The 24,768-nt window shown below is 34.8% G+C and overlaps 1 protein-coding gene across 1 annotated transcript; it reads left to right on the top strand.

Moving 5' to 3' along the window:
* The first annotated feature begins 68 nt into the window (after positions 1-68).
* LOC132547300 (GATOR complex protein MIOS-A-like) lies at positions 69-24,768 on the top strand. Its single transcript, XM_060211068.1, has 27 exons — positions 69-162; positions 644-833; positions 1,212-1,279; positions 2,099-2,181; positions 2,564-2,607; positions 2,765-2,823; positions 4,552-4,711; positions 4,998-5,099; positions 5,410-5,504; positions 7,097-7,138; positions 8,073-8,128; positions 8,943-9,016; positions 10,317-10,361; positions 10,845-10,960; positions 11,512-11,646; positions 12,711-12,786; positions 13,697-13,889; positions 14,685-14,747; positions 15,040-15,143; positions 15,347-15,516; positions 15,904-15,972; positions 17,788-17,860; positions 18,595-18,733; positions 19,134-19,175; positions 19,583-19,757; positions 21,349-21,457; positions 21,760-24,768. Exons 2-27 carry the CDS (start codon positions 707-709, stop codon positions 21,963-21,965), a joined length of 2,625 nt encoding a protein of 874 aa, XP_060067051.1. The 5' UTR covers positions 69-162; positions 644-706; the 3' UTR covers positions 21,966-24,768.

Below are 24,768 nucleotides of genomic sequence, written 5' to 3'. Positions count from 1 at the left end.
TAGGAAAGTCTGTTGACTTCCGCTCAAAACGAAACGGCAAGGAGAAGTTTTTTACTTGCATGTTTGTCGTTATGCTAGGTTTTGGAATATTCATATGCTGTTTTCTTCCAAAGGAATGCATAGATATCAATTGAAAGATAAGTGTTGTGAATTGAAACAAACGTAAGCATGACTTAAATAGTATTTTATTATATATGAATTTTGCACTGTTCCCCCGTTCCCCCCATGCATCCCGCATAGATTCGAATGTGCTCCACGACATAGATATCAACTTATAATCAGTGACATTGGATACCACACGTGTTTCTCCTCATGTCTATATGATATTTTGATATATATGATGACCGACAATGCGATAGAAACTGAGCTTACATCAATCTTCTGTAGTCGGAAAACAAATTTTGGAGTAATGTAGGACCAATGCAGTTATCTACGTCCCTGGCTTTATTTGCATAAGTCGCGCGTACAGGATCCCATTAAGGTGTAAACAAGTATCATAAAGACTAAGATATTCTATTGGGACTATTGACTTTGATGGGAAATTCGTAATGAGTTCAAAATCGGTCATAAATTAAAATTTGAACTTTGATTACTGCTGTTATTAGGTGACATGAAAATACTTCTTATTACCTGTACTTTGCAGGCAATATACAGACAAAATGACAAAATATTGATCAGTGTGAACAGCAAGACAGACTGAGTGGCCATGTCAACTGTGACAAAAATTCTGTGGTCACCCACCCAAAAGGACCAGTATCTCACATACGGGTCAATGGTCAATTTATACAAAGTCATACGGTGTGATGATAGTGATGCTTTCAAGGGAATTCAAGGTATGATCTAGTGCATTTATCTTTTCCTGCACTTTATGCAGACAAAGTAATTCAAATGATATCTGATATTTCTTATTGTAATTAGTGTAACAGGGAAGGAAAATTAGCAAAAAAGAAGAATTAAATTGCTGTTTGCATTTTTCATGTAACACTGAATGTTTTCAGTGTTTTGTTAAAACATTTATACAGAATATTTCAGAAGTAAGAGCATATGTGTGAATGTTTTTTGTTTTACGATGAGTCATAATGGATGTTATGTGTACATGGCATATGATATATCTTTACTACCTCTGCATGTTAAGATGATATATGAATGCTCTTTAAATACCCCTATTTGATAGTAAATAAGATGATGCACTTTCATCTCCTGTCTGGCAGCAACAAGACTTTCTGATAACACCTATGGTATCCACGTAGCTGTCAATTCAGGAATACAATATCTAAAGGTAAGAGCATTATCATTCTTAATAAGATGCTTTTAAATCTCATTATCATGTAGTTTTTAGACAAAAAATAAAATATTGAATTATAATTTTGGATAATCTATTATTTTAGGTATAAAAAATCATCAGTAATGACTGTGATATGTGAGTCATCAGCATATCAATTACAATACGCATTGAACAAATTGATAACTTGGAATAATAAAAAGAGTTGGAGGAGTCCAACGTCCTGTGAGTGGTACTAGTTGGTAGATGTATCGGTAGAAGAATCCTTGGTGGATCCAAAGGATTCTAGCAGAGCTCCATAGACCATAGTTACTAACCACTAAGTAAAGGATGAAGCATCAACACCAAGGATTCTGTGATCGGTAGTTTTATTAGGTTGACATGTTTCGGCTAGCTAGACTAGCCGTCATCAGAACAGCAGTACAAGTATCGGCATAGCTAAGCTTAAAATTACGGTTCAGCGTTAAAAAAACAATTTTATATGCAGTGCTAGTTAGAAAAAGAATTTGAAGACAGAATACAAAAATCTGGTTTTATTTATCCCTATTAATTGAACTTGTTGGGAGTTTACTGATAGATGCCTTTCATGAAAAAATATATATGTTGGAAGTTTTGAATGTCTTCAAAATTACCATTATACATACGTTTTCTTTATACATGTAGATACTTTGTGGAAAGGTAAAGCGTGCATTGATGTAAAACTATGGTTCCTTAAGTATATACTGTTGATGCTACAACTCATTAGAATTACATTTCCTTTGCTATAATAGGTAAATTACTATAAACAGAGTTAATGAAGCAGGGTTTTATTTTCAGACTGTTGCATGGTATCCTGGCAGAGATGAGCAGGACAATCTAATAGCTGTAGGACAGCCCAATGGCAAGATCATTCTCACAAGGTAACTAAGTCATTCTCAACTGGTTACTAACTATATCATTCTAATAAGGTAGATATATCTAGGTCATTCTCATCTCAACAATATTTCACACTGAAAACAAATTGATTGAGGAACAGTTCTTTTGTCATTTTTTGGAACATTTCCTTCAGGTTGGTAATGTCAATAGACCAATACTTTGATAGCATTATTATCTTTCTGGTACACTTCAAACGTCAGTGCTAGTACGCTTCACACAGGTCACTTTCTGATGGAGGTGACTGTGAAGTCATCAAAACGTCACACTCTAATCTTCTTCTGGTTGTGTTGTGAGGACTTCTATTCTCTAGTTCTTTTGTCAACTTAATCCATCTTTTTCACTCCCAACATTTAATCTTCATTGTAGTTTTGGACAACCAGGTGGCAGTGATCTGGTGGGAAAAGAATTCAGTAAGTTTTTTTTACACATTAGTGAAGTTGTATTAACTTTGGAATGGCCAGTAATTTACAAATTGTAGTGCACTGAATCACAAGTTGAGATATTGAAAATATTTCCAATATTTGAATAATTATGAAAATTATTACAAAAATATTTTTTATCTTTCAGGTCCAAAACATACTAGGTCGTGTGTATACTTGGCATGGAATCCATTGGACACCAATTTGGTAAATTTTCAGGTTCACTTAAAAGTATGAACAGATATGAAGTTTGAGAGAAAATAAAATTAGAAATCATTCTCAAACTTTACATTTGGAAGGACATTTTAGCCCAACCTATGTCTGTTGTCTGCCATCTGTTGTCGGTCCTTCCATAAACACTTTTTGTTATCCCTATTTCTTGAGAACTATGGCAAAGATATTTTTCAAATTCCATGGTTAGGTTACTCTTGCTTGGTTAGTTGTGCTTGTTTGATTTTGGAACTGATCGGAAGATCAAAATAACTGACAGGTGGCTATCTCCAATTTGGCAAAGTAATTATTTTGGGACTGATCAGAAAAATAAAATGACTGACAGTTGGCCATTTTCGATAATGCAACTAAGGATTATTATCGCTATTTCTGCAAAGGAATGTTCAAATTTCACATCATTAAGAGCAAAACCTTGTACCTGATTATATTGTATCTGGGTCTTTATGGTATCATATCTGGCTTCTGATTATATTATATCTGTGTCCTGATTATATTATATCTGGGTCTGAATAGTCGTGTAACAATAGGTCATCTTATCAATATATTGTAATAGCATTGCTCTTGATCGCAATAGGTTGATAGCATATTTTCACATTGTGATATTTTGGTCAACTATATATTGTTAATGATATTTTATTAACTCAACAAAAATGCTTCTTAAAAACAAGTTTTTCATCAAGTTATTACAAAACAGCTGCAAGCCTTCATTTATTTATGAAAGCATTTTTGGGACCTTGATCAGGGGTAGCACTAATGTTCCGAGACACAATCACCTGCTTAGAATGGAAAGAGAATTTTAAGCACAAGTTGTTACATTGATGAGAGTTTATATCTTGAATAAGTGTTATATCGTTATTGTTTCTGATATGATTTAATTAAATCTACTAAGTATTGTAAGGGAGGTGGTGACTTCTTTAACTCCAGGTCTTTCAGACCCATCCTTGAAATGACCAATTCGATACACAACATGGCAGAAGGTAGCAGCATTTTTAAAATTGTTCCCTTGCCAATAAAATGACAAAAGTTGGGGTAGAACAGCAATTTGGTTATGTGAAAGTTTACGACAAATGTGTCTCAAAACTGATCACAATTACCTTACCTTTTGTGAAAGTACGAGTAACTTCATTTGATAAATAGCTATATGATCCTACCTTTACTAAGTCTATACATATTGTTTTTCAACATGTTGATAATCTTTTAAAACATGAAACAAGTTGAAAAAAAGAGGAAATTATACTAGATTTATTGTAAAACTAAGACTTCTATGAAAATCATATTTCACAACAAATATCACAGAACAGCATGTTTTTGTATGAAATAAGTAAAATGAAAATATAACAAAGTGTAACAAATATCACTTTACAACACTTGACTAAGTAACTGTTGCAATAATATTACATTAGTAATTTTAATATCACAATACTACCTTGATAGCTTTTTTGGCCTAAATAATCAAAGCTAGGTCTTATTATATTATACAGTACCTGAGCCCTGATGTTATATTATATTTGGGTCCTAATTATATTGTATCAGGGTCCTGATTTTATTATACGAGTCCTGATTACATCACATCTGAGCCCTGATTATATCACTTCTTGATCCTTGTTATATCATATCTGGATCCTTATCATATAGTATCTGGGTACTGATTACAACATATCTGGGCCCTGATTATATGTACCATCATTCTTGTTGTGTTTCCAGATAGCAGAAGGTCTTGAAAAGTACCGAAGTGACCCCTGCATCCTTATTTGGGATATCCACTCAAAGCCAAGCAGTGAAATGACATCAACTTTGGAGCGACAACGTTACAGTTCCTCTTTAAGTGAATCCAGTGTTATCACCAAGCCTATTTCAGAATTGGGTACATTTCACTACAGTAACAAAGTTTTTACTGGCCTCAAATAGGGCTTGGATCTATATTATAGTGGTATTCCATTAGTATACCAGAGTAACCATTCTTCGGTGATAGAACTTTGATTGGATAATATACTGTGTACAATTTCATAAATCAGATTCTGTTTTAGGATCATCAGATTTTATCCGAAAAGTACTTACTTAATTTTAAGCATGTAGAGCCTTCATCAACCCACCATTCCCTGGTTGTTGAACTTTTCACTTCTGTGCTGACCTAAGATTTGGAATTGCAGGAGCTGGTGACACTACAGGATCCCTCGCCTGGTCCCACAAAGACTCCAATACATTTGCAGTAGGGTTGGGCTCTAAGTACATCAAGATCTTTGATTTGAGAGGTACAGGTATTGCGAGTGATGAGGAAAGAGTCAACTGTGTTATTCACAGACATATTGCTTTGTCACAAATTTTTAAACACTGTGCTTGTCTAAATTATTTGTAGTTTACAGGAAAAAATACTTTGAAAGATGCAAAGGAAACCTGATTGTGAATGATAAATGATATCTTTTATCCTATATGTACTACACATTCTTTATCACATAACAAGTTTAATTTCCTAATATGCAAGTAATTGCTTTATAAAGTGTATGTTATATTGATATGTATTTTGCACTTTTGTTATTGTTAACCAACTAAATTGTTTACCAGAGACGAGTAGACAGCACATGACCACCAACACTAAAAGTGTGTATGGTATCTGTATGGACCCACAGAATCACTTCAGATTAGCCTCCTTCCATGAGGTATGTCACCATTCAAATAAAATACACTGGGTAAAAAACATGTAGCAAACCTATCCTTTTCAAGCTGTTTCATGTTCAAAGCAACCCTCGTTCAGTTTGTTGCAATGTTCAGCTATAATAATGTTCAGTTGTTACCCTGCTCAAACTATGATCCTATTCACACCAAACCTTGCAAAATAAGAGGAGACATTATCCAAACTAAGGGTAATTTTGTATCAAATTCTGAAAACTCTGTGAGTACAATGTCCCATTTATAAGATACTACTGTGAGTACAATGTCCCACTTATCAGATACTACTGTTAGTACAATGCCCCACTTATCAGATACTACTGTTAGTACAATGTCCCATTTAACAGATACTACTGTGAGTACAATGTCCCACTTATCAGATACTACTGTGAGTACAATGTCCCATTTATAAGATACTACTGTGATACAATGTCCCATTTAACAGATACTACTGTGAGTACAATGTCCCACTTAACAGATACTACTGTTAGTACAATGTCCCACTTATCAGATACTACTGTGAGTACAATGTCCCATTTAACAGGTACTACTGTGAGTACAATGTCCCACTTATCAGATACTACTGTGAGTACGATGTCCCACTTATCAGATACTACTGTGAGTACAATGTCCCATTTAACAGATACTACTGTGAGTACAATGTCCCATTTAACAGATACTACTGTGAGTACGATGTCCCACTTATCAGATACTACTGTGAGTACAATGTCCCACTTATCAGATACTACTGTGAGTACAATGTCCCATTTAACAGATACTACTGTGAGTACAATGTCCCACTTATCAGATACTACTGTGAGTACAATGTCCCACTTATCAGATACTACTGTGAGTACAATGTCCCATTTAACAGATACTACTGTGAGTACAATGTCCCACTTATCAGATACTACTGTTAGTACAATGCCCCACTTATCAGATACTACTGTTAGTACAATGTCCCACTTATCAGATACTACTGTGAGTACAATGTCCCATTTAACAGATACTACTATGAGTACAATATCCCACTTATCAGATACTACTGTGAGTACAATGTCCCACTTATCAGATACTACTGTGAGTACAATGTCCCATTTAACAGATACTACTATGAGTACAATGTCCCACTTATCAGATACTACTGTGAGTACAATGTCCCATTTAACAGATACTACTGTGAGTACAATGTCCCATTTAACAGATACTACTGTGAGTACAATGTCCCACTTATCAGATACTACTGTGAGTACAATGTCCCACTTATCAGATACTACTGTGAGTACAATGTCCCATTTAACAGATACTACTGTGAGTACAATGTCCCACTTATCAGATACTACTGTGAGTACAATGTCCCACTTATCAGATACTACTGTGAGTACAATGTCCCATTTAACAGATACTACTATGAGTACAATGTCCCACTTATCAGATACTACTGTGAGTACAATGTCCCACTTATCAGATACTACTGTGAGTACAATGTCCCACTTATCAGATACTACTGTTAGTACAATGCCCCATTCACATAATCATTCATACTTACTTTACTAGTCTGTTTTCTTTTTAATCTTTTCAGAATCAGGTATCAGTTTGGGATATAAGAAATTTTGATAAACCTGTATCCTTTTTGTGTTTGAAGTGTTATTGAAGTGTTCAGTAACTAGGGACTGGAATTAAACAAATTGAATATTAATATGTGATTGTATTGTATTTGGAGTTGAAGCTAGTGCTATTCTTTAGCAGAACTCATAAAGTGATGAATTTCATGTGCATGGTGGTTGGGAGAAAATGAAGCATATAACATGCTACTGTTTAAATAAATTACTCCTTTTAATAGTCTCTGCTTGACAAACATGTTGTCCTCCTGAAGGGCACATGTTTTACTGGAATATTTTATTGGCTGAATGTTGATAATAGTTTCAAATGTAGGACATAAAATTAAGTAAGAAATTCAACACGTGTTGCACTTAGTTTATTTCATATCACCTGATTGGTCAGAATCAATAAGTTAGTATATATTAAGGGTATTCTTACATCTCATTATGATCAATGATCCACATACGTTTTAGTTATATTATCATTAGGAAAGTCTCAAAATGATTGTTGGTGGTTGTGCATCAAAGCGATTAGATATGTACATCTTCAAACTAGACCTAAATGTTAGATAATGTTCATTGGTCTGTGGATGTATTTAATCTTTGCCACACAGAAAGTTAACCAGTTTCTAACTATAGAAGGGACAATGTATCTTGCATATGTTCAACTTGGTATTGTTATGATCAGCTGTAAACTATATTTTCACTACAAATACTGTGATTTGATTGGTCCAAAATGACTGCACATGTCAAAACTTGATGTTTTCACTAGGTGAAAATGTCACTTATACATTCACATGGAATTGTTTTTGTACCCAAACAATACTTTTCTTCATTTTTTTTTACTATATGACATCCATAGTGTAAAATTGTAACAAATGAAGGATTCTAATTGTGAATGGATGAAGACTCAAACTCAAGAGATAAGGATTGATGAGTCCTTGACCTTTGACCTAGATAATGACATTTCCAGAAACAAAAGCTGTTGTCCAAATTGGTTGGTGTCCAACTAGGTAAGTGGAAAGAAATTAGAGGCAGCAGGATGTAAGACTTCACTCTTACTGGTGACATTAACAATGTTAAAGGGACATTTTGCACAAGTTGCAAATTTTTCAATGTTTTGTACTATTTTATAACCATTCAAAGCATTTTTGAGCATCTAGTGGTCAGTTCGTACAAATAAATGGATGGAAATGCCCTTGACTAATAACATAATAATTAGACTGCTGAAAGCTTAACACATTTATTATGCTTTTGAAACTACAACTAGGAGCCTATTATCCAATCCAAGCAGTAGGGACATTGCAAGCAAATTGTGAAATGATCAGTTTATCCCATTTCATGTATTCAAATATACTACATACAGATAGGTACTGAAGGATTGATGCTTAAAATTTCCATATTAGCATAAATAGATACTTATATGAGTTTTGTAATAGACATCCATCTATTGAAATCCTGACTTATCCATGAAGATAATCAAATAGCAAAAGCAACTGTTGTTTAATTTTACTCTGAATTTTGGCTTTCTATTGTTTAAAATTCTGTAGTCCCTAAGGAACCTCTGTAGGAGATCAGGTTTCCTGTTATTATCTTAATGTAACCTTAATTACAATTTGGGACAGTGATGATTCAAGGTATCAGAATTTCACTTTATTTCCGATTTGACTAATTATTGGTACATGTATATACATCTTGATTTATTTCCCCTGTGAGATAATCATGTTACTATGAATGATTTTGAAAACTTTTGGTGTTTCAATTTATCATCTTGTTAAATCCAAAAAGTATGGCTTTACAATAAAAGATTTATTTTTTCCTGTACAGAATGGGATTCTTAGCAGTGTTAACAAAAGAGACATCAGCTGTAAAGCTGTATGATATTCGTCATATACCAGTGGGTAAGTGCAGCCTTTAAAACAAGACTTCTATACACAATAATTGTGTGAGATATGTCGAAAACAACCTTGTGAAACTTGTCAAGTTTTTATCTGCAGTGTATAAGACTCGTAGCTGATACATATGAAAGAAATAATTTCTAAACTGTTGTAGACCACTTACATTTTGTGAAATTTAAGTTGTATCATTGGAGAGGAAGGTGATTACACTACCTAATCGGAACCCAAACGCAAGGTTAAGCAACAAGGCAAGGCCACAATGACTGAATCAATGGAGCATCAGAGTTTGTAACATTGGGTTAGGATCTGACATGGGTGGTTTTGTAATACCAGCATGAAGAAATTGTGCCTCTCAGGAGATGGAGACATGAATTGTTTGGTGTTGTTGTGGTTGTTCATAATTTCATGCGACCTGGACCATTTCAGTCATGATATGCAAAAGGCACCTTATTGTAGATGTCAATTTGTAAATATCAGTAGACACTGATTTAGCTCCCTTGTTTTATAGAGACAGGTGCTGATGTCTGCCTGTATATATCAACAGACACTGATTTATCAACCTTGTTTTATAGAGACAGGTGCTGACATACACTGATTTATCACCAATGTTTATAGAGACAGGTGCTGAGGTCTGCCTGTATATATCAACAGACACTAATTTATCACCCTTGTTTATAGAGACAGGTTCTGATGTCTTTTTGTATATAATCCTACACTGATTTATCACCCATGTCTATTGAGATGGGTGCTGATAAAACTACTGTAGATGTCTTCCTATATCAACATACTGATTTATCTCCCTTGTACAAGAGACAGGTACTGATGTCTGACTGTATATATCAACATACTGATTTATCTCCCTTGTCTATAGAGACAGGTACTGATTAATAAGTTTTTATGTTATCCAGCTGAAATGGTCCAGAAGGCACAGACTTAATCTATGATCGATAGACACGTGCATCTGTACTGGATCTTGGAGCTCAAAGTGTACAATTTTTTTATTTCCTTGAAAACATGTAATGATGAACCATTGGAATGTTTCATTTTTACCTATACTGCATATTTTAACACTTCCAGAAATATGTTTGTTCAACAGCTCTGTTTTATGCAGAAATTCTGAAAACTAATGATATTCAGCCAGATAGTTTTGGACACACACGATTGTATGTTTTCTTGCCGGATTTGCACTTTGTGTTTTTCTTGCATGTTTAGGTTGTCCAGCCCATTTCCATCACTAAGGTGAAAGCAAACTTATCATAGATATCAACATTATTTGATTAGTCTGCTTTGTCTGTTGGTATAGGTGCTGATGAGTTGGATCCTGCTATTATAGAGAGGAATATTCAGTGTAAGTACATTACTTTAGAAGAGTCTTTGATTTGTGAGTAATTACAGTTTAATCTGTTGTTTCTGTTCCATCTCAAATGTGGAAGATTAATGTTTGTAGAAAAGAAAAAAGACCGAAGTTTTTGCTTTAACATACAGACTTAGTGTCTAAGTTCTGCCCAGTTTATGATATTAGTAGCACTGCTGAGGAATTGTTTATTTTAAAGTAAGTAGCCAAAGTACCTAGAAGTACAATAGATAAATGATGGTGACAACATTACCTAAGCTGGAACAAAGGAGGAAAATTTGCAGAAATTTGAAATCGCCACTGTAACTGTTTTGGGGATTTGCTTTACATTGGTATACAGGTATTATTTGTGATATCATTAATAAAAAAATGTAATACTGATAACACATTATTGAATAATTTTCATTATTTCTGTGTTATTATATGCTAATTGATAGATATGAAAAGGAGTTGTTGTTTTTTTTTTGTTGTGCCCAGGTCTTCCCAATCAATGCACCGCTTTTTCCTGGCACCCAATGGAAGAAAATCGTATGTTGACCATATCACAAACTGGGGCAGTCAAGGACATTACTGTACACGAAAGAATCCCAGTGGTAAATACCTGTATTATGAAATCTGTTTCAAAAGTTCTCCAAATTGGTGAAGGGATCCCAGTCTCCATAATCAACTAAACACTGTATTACAAAGTTTTCTCTCCGGTATTTGTAGGGTAATCTGCCTGTGTCAGATCTGATATATGTAAGTGTAAGTTACCCATGATTTAGATCTGGTATTTACAGGTGTGATTTACCTTCGTTCTAAATCTGGTGTTTGTAGATATAATTTAATTAGATAGTTTTAATTCAGGTATTTATAGGTGTAATTAACCTGAATGTGTTTTGGATCTAGTATATGTTGGTATGATTTACCTGTGTTTTAGATCAGGTATTTGTAGGTATGATTTACCTGTGTTTTAGATCAGGTATTTGTAGGTATAATTTACCTGTGTTTTAGATCAGGTATTTGTAGGTATAATTTACCTGTGTTTTAGATCAGGTATTTGTAGGTATAATTTACCTATCTTTAGATGAGGTATGTGTAGATATAATTGACCTGAATTTGTTTTGGATCTGGTATATTAAGGTATTATTTACCTTTGTTTTAGATGTGGTCCTCACAGTTTCACCTCTCCTGGGCATGTGGGAGAAGGATGGTGGATGTTGTTTCATCAAAAGAAAGTGATACGATAGACATATCAGAAAGAATTCAACAACGAGTCAGGAAAGGATACGGTACACAGGTAAAACACACTAATTCATACTGGAGGTGGAAATTTTATACAATCTTTTATTTTATAACTTTATTGTGAATGTACTGTATTCAGTTGATAGGAAAAGAAGAACTAGATGTAGCAAGTACCGGGATAGACTGTTATGAGCCAGGTTTGTGTACAACTGGGGTTGGAACCAGGGTACCTGAAAGCAAAAAGAGGTGCTACTATTATAGAACCAGCTGTATACAATTGAAATTACAGTGATATTGTAGCATGGACAGATTTAACATTACAAATTTATAAATACTACTTTATATTCTATGTTTTCAGTACATAGTTACAGCAACTCAAAAAAATTGACACTTCTCACAACAACAATGTGGTAGCTTTGATCTGGTGTTTTGTTTGCTCAGTTCTTGACTTTTGCATAGTATAATACATAAATAGCAACACAAACACACTTATTCAATCTTGATCTTCCAATCACATATGACAATAAGTGAGGTATTTCAAATTGTTGAAGAATGGTATAAAACAAGTTTAGTTCATTAATCTTGCTCTTTTCATTATCATTTCAAGTTCTTTTATTGTACAGAAATAATTTGAGATATAAAATTATCATAATTTTCCAGACATGCACAAAGTTTGTAATATAATGAACTGATAAACAAGCAATATACATGTAGATTCCTAGAATGAAGCATGTAATGACTGGATCTTTGCTCAATAACGATTGGTAAAAGTAACATCCACATACATACTCAGTCACTACCAGCAATGCTAGGATGACATAAATTGCTGTTTCAGTCACTTAACTTAAATTTATCATGATTAATAGTGGTGTAACAATAGGTCAACATGTCAATGTATTGTGATAGCTTTGATCTTGTCTAGCTTTGAATGAAGGTGTGGTACAGCTGTTTTTCCTGAAGATGCAGCTTGTGATTATAATGTAAAAAAAAATAAGAAAATGAAAATTTAGAAATATTCAGTTTTGCTTTCATGGTGATGTATTAATTGATTTTGGGGTTAAAAGTGATCAGTTGTGCATAATGTATTTCATTCACTACTTACAAGGTTTTTCTTTTCAGACAATGAATGTAGAGCACAATGCCCATGTAGTGAACGAAGAACCAAACTTAAGGGGGATGTGGAGATGGTTGTCTTGTATCCTTAATTATGATTTGTAATGTGAGATTAAGCAATGCCCCTATGGGGAAGGGGGATGTGTGTGATGGTCGTTCTGTATCCCTGTACACTATAAGGTAAGATTTGGGTGGTGTTGTGGTGGTTGTCCTGTATCTTTGTGCACTATAAGGTAAGATTTGGGTGGTGTTGCGATGGTTGTCCTGTATCCCTGTACACTACAAGGTAAGATTTGGGTGGTGTTGTGGTGGTTGTCCTGTATCTTTGTGCACTATAAGGTAAGATTTGGGTGGTGTTGCGATGGTTGTCCTGTATCCCTGTACACTACAAGGTAAGATTTGGGTGTTGTTGTGGTGGTTGTCCTGTATCTTTGTGCACTATAAGGTAAGATTTGGGTGTTGTTGTGGTGGTTGTCCTGTATCCTTGTGCACTATAAGGTAAGATTTGGGTGTTGTTGCGATGGTTGTCCTGTATCTTTGTACACTATGAGGTAAGATTTGGGTGGTGTTGTGATGGTTGTCCTGTATCCCTGTACACTGCAAGGTAAGATTTGGGTGGTGTTGTAATGGTTGTACAGTATCTCTGTACACTATAAGGTAAGATTTGGGTGGTGTTGTGGTGGTTGTCCTGTATCTTTGTGCACTATAAGGTAAGATTTGGGTGTTGTTGTGGTGGTTGTCCTGTATCCTTGTGCACTATAAGGTAAGATTTGGGTGGTGTTGTGGTGGTTGTCCTGTATCTTTGTACACTATGAGGCAAGATTTGGGTGGTGTTGTGGTGGTTGTCCTGTATCTTTGTTCACTATGAGGTAAGTTGAATTGACAAACTAAATTAGGGTATGGTGATGGTTGTCTTTTATCCTTGGTAAGGTAAGAATACCTTGACCCAATAAATATATTTTCACTCTCATTCCATCCTTAATTTCAAATAGTAACCAGACAGTTAGTTGATGAGAGCAGGAAATCACAAACGAAGATGAACATGTCCCGATGTACAGGAATCAAAAGTCTCCTACGACAGGACAATGATAGCAGTAACAACGTAATTTACTGTCCCTGGCAGGAAGTAGACGGCAACATTCTGAATAACCTTAGGAAGATGAGGATGTACACTAGTGAGGAAAGGTAAGTGCACAGGGGTGATGTGCAATATTAAGTTTCTTATCACTTCAGTGTATTCTCCAAACTTATTTTCGAGGGTTGATAAATCATTGTACTCACCTAAAAACAGGTCAATAACTGTTTTATTATATTGGATACACCTAGTATAGTTGTAGTGATTAAGGCTTGAAGCAATATGGGAACATTTAGAATCGACCAATGAAAAAACAGGGAAAAATCACTGTCATATCGTAAAAATATTTTGATTTTATTTTAATCCTTTTGGAAATTAATGTTTTAGTGGATGGTTTTTAATTCAGATTAGGTTTTAGTTTTAGTAGATCAGAAGATGGGATGTCTATATATTCTAAGGTGTTCCTTTCACAAATCATTTAATTTATGATTGGGGATAAGGGTTTAGGAAGAAATGGTTATATAGACTCATTGCCTCGTTAAGGATCTTGGCTCTGTGCTGATGGTTAAATCAGAATTTTATCTAACTAGTTGATAGGATGTTTAATTGGTGGTCAAGCAATTTAATTCAGGTTCCATTAACAAATATGAAATCCATCCAAGTTTATGTTATATGTTGTCAAGAGAGTAATTAAATTTGTTCAACTGTTATTAGCAATTTGGAAATATTATTATTTAATTTAATAGTTTGTTTTAATATTCCATGTAATTACAGGAACTTCAAAAAGGCAGAGAAACAATGTGTTTTACAGGCATTTCAGAATTCTAAAGATTCTATGCATCACAATTTTATAACAGAAAATAATAGATTTAAATAAATTCAAAATTAATTCATTACTTCTGTAGGACAAGAGCAATACGTTTGTGTGGATGGAGAAACCAGGAGATGGTGGACCTGTTTCTTGAGGAGTAAGTGTTAAACTAAGCTGCTGTGGAAGTCATACTCAGTACTTATATAAATTGGATGTTGATCAATTCAGCTTATAGAATCCCACTAACAGAAAGGGGAGATGTAAAGCAGAGGACAGAGAGGTAATAGTTGTTCATGTCAGGTTGTCTATTGTCAACTGTACTTCAACCATTGTCCTCATGAGACAAAATAGGGTTGAAAATATGGGATATTTGCCTTCCGCTGGGAGATGTGGCCTGTATCATGTTGTAGTAGTGATTGAACTCCATTTTTGTACTCCATTGTTTACAGACTTGAAACACAAACAGAATACACCAAGGCTGCTGCCGTAGCTCTGTTCAACCTGAAGATGGGCAAGTCCATACAGATTCTAAGTAGGACTGCTGCAAAGCAAGGTACAAAATTATTCTGTCTGATGTTTGATGTGCTAATCATATTTGTTTCTAAATTTAACTATGTTTGTAAAGGCATAGTGTTCAAAATATCAGAATGAATTTGCCAAACTTATAAAAAATGGAATCATGAATCATACTTTTAGATTGTTCATAGTAGTTCTTTAAATTTCATGACTTAGGTAAAAGTAAATCTTTTACGACAGGTTATGAAAACTTAAGTGCAGTTGCCATGGCAATAGCTGGGTACACTGAGGAACAACAGACAATGTGGCGTCGTACTTGTGGATCCCTACTGCAAACTGTCCATGATCCATATCTTCGGGCAATGTTCTGCTTTCTTGCCAGTGACAAAGAAAACTATGATGAAATTTTGGTACAAATTTTGTTATATCTGATATGGGATTATTATTATTTTGAAATAGAAAATGCAATTTTAAGATAGCTTTGTTGTATATAAAAAAGTACCTGGTAATGGTGGGCTGGTCATTAGTAAATATACATACTTAATGTTTTATTTTGGGTTTTTGGAACTAGATTTCAGTGTGTGTGCTTTTTTTATTTAATTTTTTTCATTAGGACAAGTTTTAACATTTTAAAGTATTAATAGTGTTTGAATTAAAATCTTTCATCATTTATATTTAGTTGTCGTTCAAAATTCAAAATGAGCAGCTGTTGAAAGCATGCTATACAGCGATATCTTAATGGTAAGTTCCTTGATAACTTCAGTTGGCTGACCACCTTTTATTGTTTCTTTGTTCAGGCAGATGATAACTGTATGACCGTTGCTGACCGACTGGCTTTTGCCTGTATATACCTATCAGATCAAAAGGTACACCCATATGGACAAAACAGTAGAAAGGAAAATACAATCTATTATCAAATTTACTGAAATAAGGAATTAAGATACTTGGACATTGGCAGCTGTAACATTCTAGTGCAGTAGTATTCAGCCTGTCTGTTTGTAATAAAATCAGGACATATACCAGGTATTAATTATGTATAATCATGTCCAGCTTGTTCACTTTAGTGTTCAACCTGTTATTCTTAAACTCAGATAGAAGTTAAATCACCAAAAACTAAATTTGCCTTCCCACATTGCCAGAATATTGATAACATGAAAAAGTGTTTTCACTCAAAACCATCAACACAACAATATCATACAGGGCCTTACGGAAGTTTTAATTGTTGATCAACACAACATCATACAGGGCCTTACAGAAGTTTTAATTGTTGATCAACACAACATCATACAGGGCCTTACAGAAGTTTTAATTGTTGATCAACACAACATCATACAGGGCCTTACAGATGTTTTAATTGTCGATCAACACAATATCATACAGGGCCTTACAGAAGTTTTAATTGTTGATCAACACAACATCATACAGGGCCTTACAGATGTTTTAATTGTCGATCAACACAATATCATACAGGGCCTTACAGAAGTTTTAATTGTTGATCAACACAACAATATCATACAGGGCCTTACAGATGTTTTAATTGTCAATCAACACAATATCATACAGGGCCATACAGATGTTTTAATTGTCGATCAATACAACATCATACAGGGCCTTACAGAAGTTTTAATTGTCAATCAACACAACATCATACAGGGCCTTACAGAAGTTTTAATTGTTCATCAACACAACATCATACAGGGCCTTACAGAAGTTTTAATTGTTCATCAACACAATAATATCAAACAGAACCTCATGGAAGATTGTAACACAATGACTAAACACAGTGTTTACTTGGGTTGACCGAAACTTTTATTTCATCGTATAGTGGTTTTCCATAGTTAGTACTTCGCGTTAGTATCCATTACAAAAGATAGTTCCTAATCAACATACAGCATCATGTCGTGGCACCAAAACTAAACACCTGTGTAAGGCAGACAACAACGAAAAACCTGCCCGTCCATATCAAAGAGTTCCATACAAATGTCCATGGGCCAACTTGGCCAGGACCCACTCCATCGCGGAGCAGGTCCCATACGGGACTCTGCCCGTCTGCACGTCCGACTCCCAACTCTCTCTCTAGCTACTCGATCCCAGACTCGACTACACTTCTGCTGGCTATTATCTTTGTATAAATAATACCCAAATACTTAATTTAAGCCTAGTCTCAATTGGACAACAATAACCCAGCCCCCGGAGCATCTAATTATGAAGGCACGTGCGACTAGGAGTACCCGTTATCAACTTCCCATCTTTGATCTACCTTATACATTGTTTCTTATCTTGTTTACTTACAAATGTGTTCGCCAGCGCGAGGCATACAAGAAAGCATCTATCTGTCCTGATCAATCATAATGGCGATATTCTGCCACTGTGCTTCACCACTTGGGTACACACCCCGCCCGTTATCAGGCGTGCATCACTATCTATCACTCACGGGATTAACTGACTTTTGACCTGATGTACTTTAAACTAAGATGCTGCTCTCTACGATACACACCATTCCAAAATTACTATTAAACCCATTTTTTTACTCATTTTGTTACAAGATTAAAAGTCCATTAACAGTCGAAATCATGCTGTTAAGTAATGGCTTGATTTTTTTGATTGATAATGTTGATAAAGTATATTGTATTTATATAGAAGGAGATCATTAATTTAGTGTATATTTTGTTTCTCCTCAGTTAAAGGAATATGTGGACAGTCTTAGCTGTCGTATGAAGGACCAGGGATGTTTGGATGGCCTACTTCTTACTGGTATTTGATCAGAATAATTAAGCAACATTATGTTGATATATATATATACAGCATTATATTTTATTTAAGTGTCACATATCAAGGTACAAAGTAAGAAAACATTGGTTATATGTTTACAGACAGAAAAGTGATATCAAGCAGATATCAGCTTATGAGCCTATGAAAAGTACCAGCTTGAAACAGATTAATGTAAGAATTTTACCTTATTAGATATTGAAAGTGAACAGCAGAATCTACACCTAAGTCAGTTATAATTATTTAATATAATTGTTAAAACAGTGTGACCTTCTTTCTTTTGTGAAATGAATTCACATTTCGATAAATACCCTAGAATCAGTCTGTGTAATATTGTAGTGTATTTTTTGTAACAATGGAATGACTTATCTGAATGGAAGTAGGATATTGGAGGAGGTAGAACTTCTACGGAACTATGCTGATAGAAAAGTTGTGATGGTAGTTACTTTGTGTTCCCTATCTATGACTGACATTGGAGGGGGTAGAACTTCTACAGAACTACGTTGATAGAAAAGATGTGATGGTAGATACTTTGTGTTCCCTATCTAGGACTGACGTTGGAGGGGGTAGAACTTCTACAGAACTATGTTGATAGAAAAGATGTGATGGTATATACTTTGTGTTCCCTATCTAGGACTGACATTGGAGGGGGTAGAACTTCTACTGAATTATGTTGATAGAAAAGTTGTGATGGTAGTTACTTTGTGTTCCCTATCTAGGACTGACGTTGGAGGGGGTAGAACTCCTACAGAACTATGTTGATAGGACAGGTGATATACAGACCGCTGCCCTTGCTGCTGTCTACACATTTCCTTGTGAGATGTCAAACAATGACAAAGTTATCACATGGATCGAAAGGTCAGTATATCTCACTCATGGCTGAAGGAGCTGTAGAAAAGAAGATTCCTATTGAAATATCTGTAATTGATGTGTTGTAAATGGGTTGTTACTTGTTACATATTTTGAGAAATAAGTAACAACATTAATCACACTACATATGAAAGCTTAAAGCAAAAACGATGTATTTCACAAAACGTATAGACTTCATCTAAATTTCTCTAGAAATTTAATTTCCAAGATATCACTTTTTCTCAGTTTTATTCCATGGTTGACAAAGTGGAAAAATTTGAATTGAAAAAATCTTTTATTAGTATCCTAGATCTTTTATTAGTATCCTAGACAATATCATATTTTGTGTGCAGATATCCTTTTGAAATGGTTTTAATACCATTTTTGTTTTGTTTTTTTTTTGTTACAGCTACAGAGAACTTCTGGACAGGTGGAAACTCTGGCATGAAAGGTTAGTAATTATGGAATAGTAGCACCACACAGATTTACCAACACTGTTTCTTGTGGGATATTTTTTCTGATAAGCCTAGAGTTCCTTTATTAAAAATCATGTATCTCATTTCTGAAAGATTTAGTTGGTCTGCAAAATATAGATGGATTTCAAAGGAAGCACCTGAGTCCACAAAGTACCGATACATTCTCTACAAGCATCCTCACATTTCGTTAATGGCTCCTTTTAATTCCCAATATTACTGTCATAAAGATAATGTTCTTCCTTTTGATACAATGTACTTTGCCTTGTGAATTTACATGTACAGACAAAAGGATAAAATTCTAACTGTTGTGTGTATATTTTCCTGGACTTTTTTATCTTCTTTTGAAGTCCATCATGCAATTATTTCAATTTTTACATCACAGAGCTGAGTTTGACATCATTCGCCACTCAAGTGATAGTCACAGTTCATTGCGACACAATCGACCACAGGCGTATGTCAGCTGTAACTTTTGTGGGAAGTCAATAGCGTGTAATACGCAGGCTCCATTCCGTCTCATGTCACGTTCAATGATGTCCATGTCTGCCAACAAGCCAAAGGTATTAAAAGTCCTCAACTGTAAGATCAAGCCAAAGCTAACTTTATTTTTATGTTGGGGTCCTGCTAGATAACACTTAACCAACACTGTACATGACTGTGTGACCCTTTAACCAACCCTGTATACTGCTATATATGACTATATGGCCCTTGACTAACCCTGTACACTGCCATGTGACCCTTGACTGACATGTGTACTGCTATATGGCCCTTGACTAACCCTGTACACTGCCATGTGACCCTTGACTGACATGTGTACTGCTATATGGCCCTTGACTAACCCTGTACACTGCCATGTGACCCTTGACTGACATGTGTACTGCTATATGGCCTGCTTATGACTAACCCTGTACACTGCCATGTGACCCTTGACTGACATGTGTACTGCTATGTGGGACTTGACTAACCCTGTACACTGCCATGTGACCCTTGACTGACATGTGTACTGCTATGTGGGACTTGACCAACCCTGTACAATGCCATGTGACCCTTGACTGTCATGTGTACTGCTATATGGCCCTTGACTAACCCTGTACACTGCCATGTGACCCTTGACTGACATGTGTACTGCTATATGGCCCTTGACTAACCCTGTACACTGCCATGTGACCCTTGACTGACATGTGTACTGCTATATGACCCTTGACTAACCCTATACACTGCCATGTGACCCTTGACTGTCATGTGTACTGCTATATAGCCCTTGACTAACCCTGTACACTGCCATGTGACCCTTGACTGACATGTGTACTGCTATATGGCCCTTGACTAACCCTGTACACTGCCATGTGACCCTTGACTGACATGTGTACTGCTATATGGCCCTTGACTAACCCTGTACACTGCCATGTGACCCTTGACTGACATGTGTACTGCTATATGGCCCTTGACTAACCCTGTACACTGCCATGTGACCCTTGACTGACATGTGTACTGCTATGTGGGACTTGACAAACCCTGTATATTGCTTGGTAACTTTTAATCAACCCAGTATGGTTTATTGTTGGGTTTTTAGTGACTAGCATAATGTGTGCAAATAAATAGTAAAACATATACTTTTATTACATGTGTGTTGTATAGAACTACACAATTACTTTACCTGTTGCTCGTGGATGTGGCTGTGCCATGAAACCCAAAGAAAAATGTCTGGAACATTTGTGTTTTGAGTTATGAAGCAGGAAACAAAATTTTGTTTTGTTTTGGTGTTAAGCCTTTCTCATTTAATGGTATATAGGTGTAAGATTTTTAAAACACCTGATACATGTATAATGATTTCAATGAACAATGAGTCCAGTCATTTTTTCAGTTTTTTTTCTATTTCTAATCCTTTGAAATTGATTTTTGTCTATATCCAAAAATCACTGAAAATCAAAAGTATTTATACATAGTGTCTTGTACTTGTAAATAATTATAGAAATCTACTGTTAGTTAACAGGGTAAGTCAACTGTTATAATCTTAAACAATTACCATTAAATTAGTTTCAATATAGCAAGATTTGTCCATAAACATTTGGATAAAAGTTATGCTGTTCCTTCTGTCGAAAATGTTATATTTTGCACACATTTTCTATAATCTGCCACTTAAACTGTCAGATAAGTTGCTGCCCAGGCTGTAGGAAGCCCCTACCTAGGTGTGCAGTGTGTCTGACAAACCTTGGGACTCCCTCAGGATCTACACTGTGTCAACAGACAGAGCATAAAGGTTAGTCTTATCTGTAACATACACATGGACCATAAAGCTCAATTTTACCTGTAACATGCAGTGGTCAGTCTCACCTGTAAACTTAACATCATTCTCACCTGTAACATATTGGTCAGACTTTCTTGTATCATATAGTGGTCAGTTTCATTTGTCACACAATGTTAAGTCTTTCTGTCTGGTATTACCTGGAATTTTAATTTAATTTTCTCATTAATGTGGCATCGTATACATATTCAACTTAGAACTTGTGTGAACTTATGTTGTTTTAATAAGAATTTAATGTACTTTTATGTTTGTTTCAGATTTAGAAAACAAGCTGACTCCACTAGATGATTGGTTTACATGGTGTCAGACATGTCGCCATGGTGGTCATGCTTCACACATCACCTCTTGGTTCAAAGATCACCCACAATGCCCTGTAACAGGATGTGACTGCAAATGTGCAACCTTAGATCACATTGGACGACTGAAATCTACTTCATCACTAGTGCCTGCTGGGAAGGCTTGATCTTACATCTAAAACTCCTTTCCTGAGTATTATATTAGACTACTTGTGCAATACAGGATTCCACTTCTTATTGAACTTTATACTTTGAAGTTATTCTGCATAATCCATCAATAGGAAAGTCAAGCTAGTAACAAGTTATGCAGTGATCATTTTGCAGCAATATTGTGATATGTGAAATATTTCAGCAATATGGAGGACTCGTTCAGAGAAAATGTGTGGCAGAAAATGTGAAACAAAGTGAGGTTGTATTGAAAACTCTAGGCAGTGGAGTTATATTGTACAGTCAGCTTTTATTCTGCAAATGATAAGAGTCCTTACCTTAGTTCTTTGTCTAAGTTACCATCATCTTTAGTGGAAACAGCAGTTATCATGAAACTGCTCTACATACCATTGTTGTTCTAGATAAGACTCCTACCTTTGTAATCAACTTATTTGTCTTTTTAACTTTTTCCCCCTTGCCCTGAATTCTGGATTCAGATGTTCATTCTCTTATACCCTTCTTGTAATCTGGTACACAACATCACAAAATACTCAAATCTGCACTAATATGTATATAACTGCTTGATGATAATCAAAGCCTTTCAGGGGAAGTAACACTTTAAATGGTGCACAAAAGCATTATTTATCTCTATTAAGTGAGTAAATGAAAGATAACTTAATGGTGAAAAATTTCTCTTTCAAACATTGGCACAAGGCATTTACTCTTCCTTAAATTTCTTACCCTGTTGGCTTTCAGAGTTGACTGAAAAACAGCTTCCTATGTTTGTCCAAATGTTATCTGTCTGATAGGTTGACTTCATTGTGTTAACATATCAAGTATATACAATGTCATTGATAGTTCATACTGGCAGTTTGTTTATAGGATCTTTGTGATATACTTTAAAAAATACTCATCAATCTGTCTTACAAGAGGAAAACATTTCCTTTGCAGTAATTGAGAATTATTCCTGTAATATGGTGTAAAGGGGAAGTTGGGATGAAATATATCATGAAATATTGTTAAATTTATACAAGTAAAGTAATTATTTGTAGGTGTTGCCTCCCTTTGATCATGATCACATTTATCTTAACTGGTTAGTTATTTCTATTCTTTGACCACATATCCATTCATATTCATATATCATAAACTTATGTGCAGAAATTATGAACCGATAAGAGAACAGTATTGACAGGTCATACCAATATGTGCAGATGTTGCTCATTTTTGAACTTCTCCTTTGGCTTTGTGTAGTAGAAATAGTAAGCAGGTTTCATCAAAATCTAGTATTTTACAAAAACACTGATATGAATGTATAGATAATGTAATGTACATTGCAGATTTCACTCAGATTAGTCTTGGCATTGATATCAAAGTGCAAGTTAGCTGTTTTAGTTCTATACTTAAAATAATACTGGCGGATTCAGGCCATTGTACCTACATATACACTTTTGTAGTTAAATATGTGCTGTGTTACACTTTTGTGCAATACAAATTTGACTTCTTTTGCAAGTCTACTGTAAATTATTTAATTTATTTTAGACATGGAGAGACATTTTTAACTATCACAGTGCATAAATCTGCACTACAGCCCAAAATGACCTGTAGGCTTTAGTTTACTTTCTACAACAAAAGAAGTCATCGGTGAACATTACAAAGTGTAACACGGTACATATTTAACCTAAAAAGTATAGAAATACAATATGTGTACCCAAGCTCTAATCAACCTTTACTATTTGTAAGAGTTTAAAAATCTCTGACTGATATGGACCTTAATGCATTTGTATACTTTAGATACAGGACTGTCAACCTGGAAAAAATCTCAGATAAACAAAAGGATTTAATAAGACTGAAATAAAGAGATTGTGAGTAGTTACCTGGATCATTTATACAGTAATGTAATGTAGATACCTCTCTAGGATTATTGCACATTTAACTTAATCAGGATGTTGATGACAAAAAACCAGAAGTCAGTGTGACAGAAGAAACATTACTTTATAATTAATTCTCCACTGTGAGTTTACAGTACAGATAGACCATCTGATGTTGAACTCTTCTAAGGCAAGCAAAATGTGTTTACAATATATTGATGGATGTGAGGTGGTATGAATGTTTAATGTCATAATCTTTTGTATACTTAGTGTTTATACATGTTATCAATGAAATTATAATGACGTAATTTTAAACATGATTGTAAATTTATCAGAATAATAGCTATGATAAGATGCTTTTCACTTGCACCCTGTAAAATTTAAACCAATGAAAACAAACAAGATACATTTTATCTTATCAACCAATCAGAATGCTATGAAACTTGATTTTCTGCATCATCCAATATGTGTGATGTTAAGTAAGCCTTGTGTCCTTAACATCCCAGCCCAATATGGGATATTAACTTTGATTTCCTGTTTTCTAAGTGCTACGTGTGTGATGAACTTTTTGATGTTGATAGAAATGTTTTTAATGGTTTCATATCTAATGTCCTCAAGTTGCCACTCTAGATTGTACAATTTTAAAAACTGAATTATTCTTTGTCATATTCAAGACTTGTAGATGTGTTCAACAGGATACCATCCTCAAAGTATGCAAATTAACAACTGAAGTGCTTTATGAATGTGAAATTTATCTCTTTGTGTGATTGGCTTATCTCTTGTGTGATTGGCTTTGGTAGTATGCAAGTAATGCCCAAATGCTAAGCAAATGTGATCACCCAACAAATTGTTACTTGACCTGTGATATTGGTTTATATGTCACTGTGTGATCGATACCATATGTATTTGCTGTGTAATGTATGTGAATGTCTGTATTAAAAGCAAAGGAACTGTT

The sequence above is a fragment of the Ylistrum balloti genome, unplaced genomic scaffold (genome assembly GCF_031769215.1).
Source record: "Ylistrum balloti isolate Yb309-2 unplaced genomic scaffold, AGI_CSIRO_Ybal_v1 Utg369946, whole genome shotgun sequence".
In the NCBI taxonomy this organism is placed as follows: domain Eukaryota; kingdom Metazoa; phylum Mollusca; class Bivalvia; order Pectinida; family Pectinidae; genus Ylistrum; species Ylistrum balloti.
This window is presented reverse-complemented; position numbering and strand designations above follow the sequence as displayed.